At 50.1% G+C, this 5,000-nt stretch overlaps 1 protein-coding gene across 1 annotated transcript in view; it reads right to left on the bottom strand.

Moving 5' to 3' along the window:
- The window catches only part of LOC134010804 (cytosolic carboxypeptidase 6-like), a 58,341-nt gene that overhangs the window by 12,387 nt on the left and 40,954 nt on the right, over nucleotides 1-5,000 (bottom strand). Inside the window, exons 6-7 of the mRNA XM_062450088.1 lie at nucleotides 4,140-4,255; nucleotides 2,718-2,788 (exon numbers count right to left, since the gene is read on the bottom strand). Coding sequence (XP_062306072.1) covers nucleotides 2,718-2,788; nucleotides 4,140-4,255 — 187 coding nt within the window. The remainder of the gene's footprint in view (nucleotides 1-2,717; nucleotides 2,789-4,139; nucleotides 4,256-5,000) is intronic.

The raw sequence follows: 5,000 nt of genomic DNA on the forward strand, positions 1-5,000 counted from the left end.
AGGACAAGGAGTAGAGGAGGTGGAGATGGAGGAGAGGTTGAGCATTGGCATTTCTCCATCAACCATCTAGTCATACAGTCATTAATGCATCTCTCTCTCCATCCATTCATTCAGCCATCTTTACACCTCTCATAACACTATCCATACGTCCATCGATCAGTCCATCTATCCATCAGTCCATCTATCCATCCATCTGTTCGTCATTTCCCTCCCTCCCTCCCTCCCTCCCTCCCTCTCCCCCTCTCCCTCCCTCCCTCCCTCCCTCCCCCTAATGTCCTGTCACTCAACCACAGCAGATAGACTGGGGGGCCACACACATGACTGATGGGACAATTAACCAGCAGCTTTGACCTAGAGAATTGTTCATTTGAAATTGTAATTAAGCAATTAAGGACAATTAGAACTCAGAGGAGTAGAATGAAAGTCACAAAAAGACAATCTGGGAAAGGGGGAGAGAGAGAGACAGAGAGACAGAGAGAGAGAGAGAGAGAGAGAGAGAAGGGGTTGGAGACAGAGATAGAGAGTGATGGACAGAGAAAATAAAGGACTTTAGCATCTTAAGGCAGAGAGAGCGCTGCCTAGAGAAACACGGAGCAAGAAACACGGAGCAAGCAGTCCTCTGCTGGATCCTGGATGTGCTCGTGTGTGGGACCAGACCTGCTGCAAGCTGGAACCCAGAGTAGAAGGTCAAACTAGCCAGCGTAGTCAGACTAGCACTTATCAGCTGCATATTCATTAGGCAGGACTATTAAGGGCTGCTACACGCCTGGCTTATCTGTGCTGGTGGGAAGGAGCTGGTTTAGGCAGGATTATCGTGACTAAAGGCTGGTTTGGAAAGAGAGCTACTCACATCAGCACCTCTGACACAGCAACACTGCTCTCTCTCACAGCAAGACAAACAGCTGGAGAGAAACTGGTTTAACCTAGTAAATCTCTGGATATTAACATCGGGGGGTGTTAGGATGCATAGTGTGTTTATCTATGTTGGTGGTCAGCTATTCTGTGAATCTAGGGTGTGGTGTTCAACTCACTGCTTTGCTATGGTTTCTACACCAGGTTTTCCTGTTTATCTGGAGACTGTCTTAACCCACTGAGCTAAAGCTCACACCTCCCTCTCTCTGTCTCTTCTATACCCTCTGGATCCCAACCCACCTCCTTCTCTCTCTCTATATCTGTCTTAAGTTCTCTCTCTCTCTGTCTCTCTCTCTTCCTGGTATCTCTCTGTTTCTCTCTGTCTGTCTCTCTTTATCTATTAATATCTCTAAATATCTTTCTTTCTTTATTAATCTCTCTCTATCTCTATTTATCCATCTATTAATCTCTCTGTCTCTCTCTCTCTTTCTGGTCTCTCTCTCTGTCTGGGCTTAACTGATGGAGCTATAGCCTATTAATTCTTTAATTAACACAGGGGTCACTGGTAATCAGGAGAAGCAGAATGAAAAAAAAAGAAAGACTAGAAAGAAAGAAAGACAAGTAGGCAGGTGGGCAGACAGGCAGGCAGGCAGGCAGACCTGTACCTTGGAGATGTTAATGCCTCATAAACTGCTACAGCTGTTAGACTGTCTGACTGTCTGCCTAGAGAGTAGAGGAGAGTAATGGCAAAAGCCTTTCCTTGTTTTAAAAGGTTTGTCGGTCCATCTGCCTGTCTGATGTGGTACAACAGATGTGCTGCAATAGGTAAGAACAACAGAACTCCAATATCCTTCAAATCATCAGAAAGAGAGTAGGGGGAGAGGCGGGGGAGGAAGAGAGGGAGAGAGGGATGTGGGAGAGGCGGGGGGAGAGGTATAAAAAGAGGGGTGAGGATGGGAACAGGACTGCAAATCTTAGAAACGGATCAGAAATGATTCGGTCACGCCAGAAGACGAGAGAGAAAGAAAGGAAGAGAGAGCGAGAGAAGCAGAGAGAGGTAGAGAGAGGTAAAGAGAGAGAGGTAAGAGAGAGATTCCCCTGCTTCCACAAGGAAACACCAGAAAAAACAGATAAAGAAAGATAGAACACATGAAGCTGGACAGGGAGGAGGGGCCTGTGTGTGACTGTGTGTGAGTGTGTGTGTGTGTGTGTGTGACTGTGTGTGAGTGTGTGTGTGTGTGTGTGTGTGTGACTGTGTGTGTGACGGGGATTTTCAAGGTGCAATATTCATCTAAGTGGCGTGACAGAACCTAATATATTTGTTCAGATAGAAAATTAATTCTCCAATATAAAAAGGTCAAAAATGAGGCATGGCAACATTGGCCTCTTCTGTCATCTTAACAAATGATCCAAAACGCCGCTGTCAGATCGGTGGGGATAGGCCGGCCGTGATGAATGTCCCTAGTAATCAACCAATCAAGAGGAATTCTTCTTCTTCTCTGATAAATGAGGTGGAAAAGCATCGCTTTAGGAGGTAGAAGGGTCCATTTGTATCTTTGCTCTCTTTCCTCCCTACCTCCGACCCTCTTTCTTCAGTTTTTATTTTTTTCCCTCTCAAAACAAACAGCCAGGTCCTCGGGAACTGGTCGCACTCTACCCCCAGACTCTCCACGAGCGACGCAGCTAAGCTAACAACCACACATTTGCTCATTAGCTTAGAAAAACAAACACACTCCAGCCTGTTAGCTTAAGATCCAGTACGCCACGAGTGATTTAGCATCGCTAGCCTGCTGCCCCACTCAGGTCTTGGCACATTAAAGGGTTAGCTCAGCTAGCAGGCTGCCCCCCGGCCTTGGCCCACTAGCCTCATTAGCTTGGTGCCCAGTGTGAGGAGGGCAGAGGGCCAGGCTCCAGGGCACGGAGCTGGCATCCACACCTGAGGCACGGGGACTGGCAGGGAGGCCGCACCTGGCAAGCCCAGGGTGTCTGGAGAGACTGTCCTGTCCTCTCTCCACTCCTTGTTTCTCCTCACCCTTTTCCCCTTTCCTCTCCTCAACTCTCTCCTCCTCTCCTCACCTTTATTCCCCTCTCCTCCCCTCCCCTCTCCTCCTCTCCTCCCCTCTCTCCTCCTCTCCTCCCCTCCCCTCTCCTCCTCTCCTCCCCTCTCTCCTCTCCTCACCTTTATTCCCTCTCCTCCCCTCCCCTCTCCTCCTCTCCTCCCCTCTCTCCTCCTCTCCTTTCCTCTCCTCCCCTCCCCTCTCCTCCTCCCCTCTCTCCTCCTCTCCTTTCCTCTCCTCCCCTCCTCCCCTCCTCCCCTCTCCACTCTCCTCCTCTCCTCAGGTGTGTGTTAGTGTGTGTTTTAGCAGAAGCGTGCGAGACACGAGAAGATCACTCTGCCGTGAAGGAGCTCATCGATCTCAGCGCCGAGGGGAAAAGGTTAATCTCAGTCTAGCGGTGCGGTCTGCGGGCTGCCCGGCCCTGGATTAGAGTGGGAGGTAAAGGCCAGGCTGGTCCCAGGACACACTCTGACCTTCAGCGCTCAACAAGCTGCAGCTCCGCTCATAATTAACATCAGGAACGTTCAACGTCTCCCAGAGAGAGAGGGAGAGAAAGAGAGAGAGGGGGAGAGGAAGAGAGAGAGAGGGAGAGGAAGAGAGAGAGAGAGAGGAGAGAGAGAGAGAGAGAATGAGAGAGAGTGAAATAAGGAGAGGGAGAGAGAGAGAGAGAGAGAGAGAGAGAGAGAGAGAGAGAGAGAGAGAGAGAGAGAGAGGGAGAGAAAGAGAGAGAATGAGAGAGAATGAGAGAGAGTGAAATAAGGAGAGAGAGAGAGAGAGTGAAACAAGGAGAGAGAGGCTGTCTGCTAGAGTACTTTCCCCCTACGAGATCAACCTGTGTAGCAGAGTGACACTGTGATGGTGCTCTCATGCATCTCTCTGCCCTGAGAACCTCCTGCCTCTCTGCCCTGAGAACCTCCTGCCTCTCTGCCCTGAGAACCTCCTGCCTCTCCGCCCTGAGAACCTCCTGCCTCTCTGCCCTGAGAACCTCCTGCCTCTCTGCCCTGAGAGCACCATGCTGTAACACCTCGCAACCTGTTATGAACAGTCATTACTGGTACGTGTTTAATGACAGAAATAAATACATTTTAGAGAGAGTTTGAGAAACAGTACAGCTTTTGCTTGTGTGTATCTTTGTGTGTGTGTGTCTCTGTGTGTGTGTCTCTGTGTGTGTGTGTGTCTCTGTGTGTCTCTGTGTGTGTCTCTGTGTGTGTCTCTGTGTGTGTGTGTGACTCACCGGGTCCTGACTCATCTGGACGATGAGCTGTTTGACAGCGTGGAGGGTGGGGTGGGCCCAGGGAGAGGGGTCCTGCCAGTGACGGTTCAAGTCGAAGCCCATCAGAGAACACCTGGACACACACACACACACACACACACACACACACATGGACATACACACACAGCGTCAAGTAAAATATTCCCAGCTCAGCACAAGAAGAAGGGGAGTGTCTAGATGTCATTTTTATACCATTTAATACACATCATATCAAGGGTATTCTTTTATTGAAATGGTAACTCAGTGACTTTGAAATAGCTTGTGTCAATAGTACAACAATACAGATCCTGTCACACACATCTAGACTCAGCCCTGATTGATTCTCTTCCCAGCATGCATCTGTTCGATTGCTCGATCGAACAGATGCACAGCCAGTGCATTGTTCGGTCCACAGCCAGTGGACCGAACAATCAGTCGACAGGGAGGAGGAGGAGGGAGGTGGGGGAGGGAGGGAGGGGGGGAGGGAGGAGGGGAGGAAGGGAGGGAGGAAGGGGGAGGAGGGAGGGAGGGAGGGGGGGAGGGAGGGCGAGGAGGGAGGGTAATTGACCACATTCTAATATGCTGTGATATCATTGTTGAGTAAGCCTGCCCTCATCATCCACTCTGATGGAAACAACCTTTGTTGTTTCCATCTCCTGTCTCTCTCCTGCCTGCTGGACATTTAGTGCAGTCAGACTGGGGTACAGTGGCGCGGCGGGGACACTAGAGGGCAGCCACAAACACACTGGAGCTGACATGGACTAATGAACTTCTGTGATCTACGTCTCCTAACCCGGGAGGGGAGGGGGAAGGAGAGGAGGAGAAGAGGGAGGAGGTGA

The sequence above is a fragment of the Osmerus eperlanus genome, chromosome 24 (genome assembly GCF_963692335.1).
Source record: "Osmerus eperlanus chromosome 24, fOsmEpe2.1, whole genome shotgun sequence".
Classification (NCBI taxonomy): Eukaryota; Metazoa; Chordata; class Actinopteri; order Osmeriformes; family Osmeridae; genus Osmerus; species Osmerus eperlanus.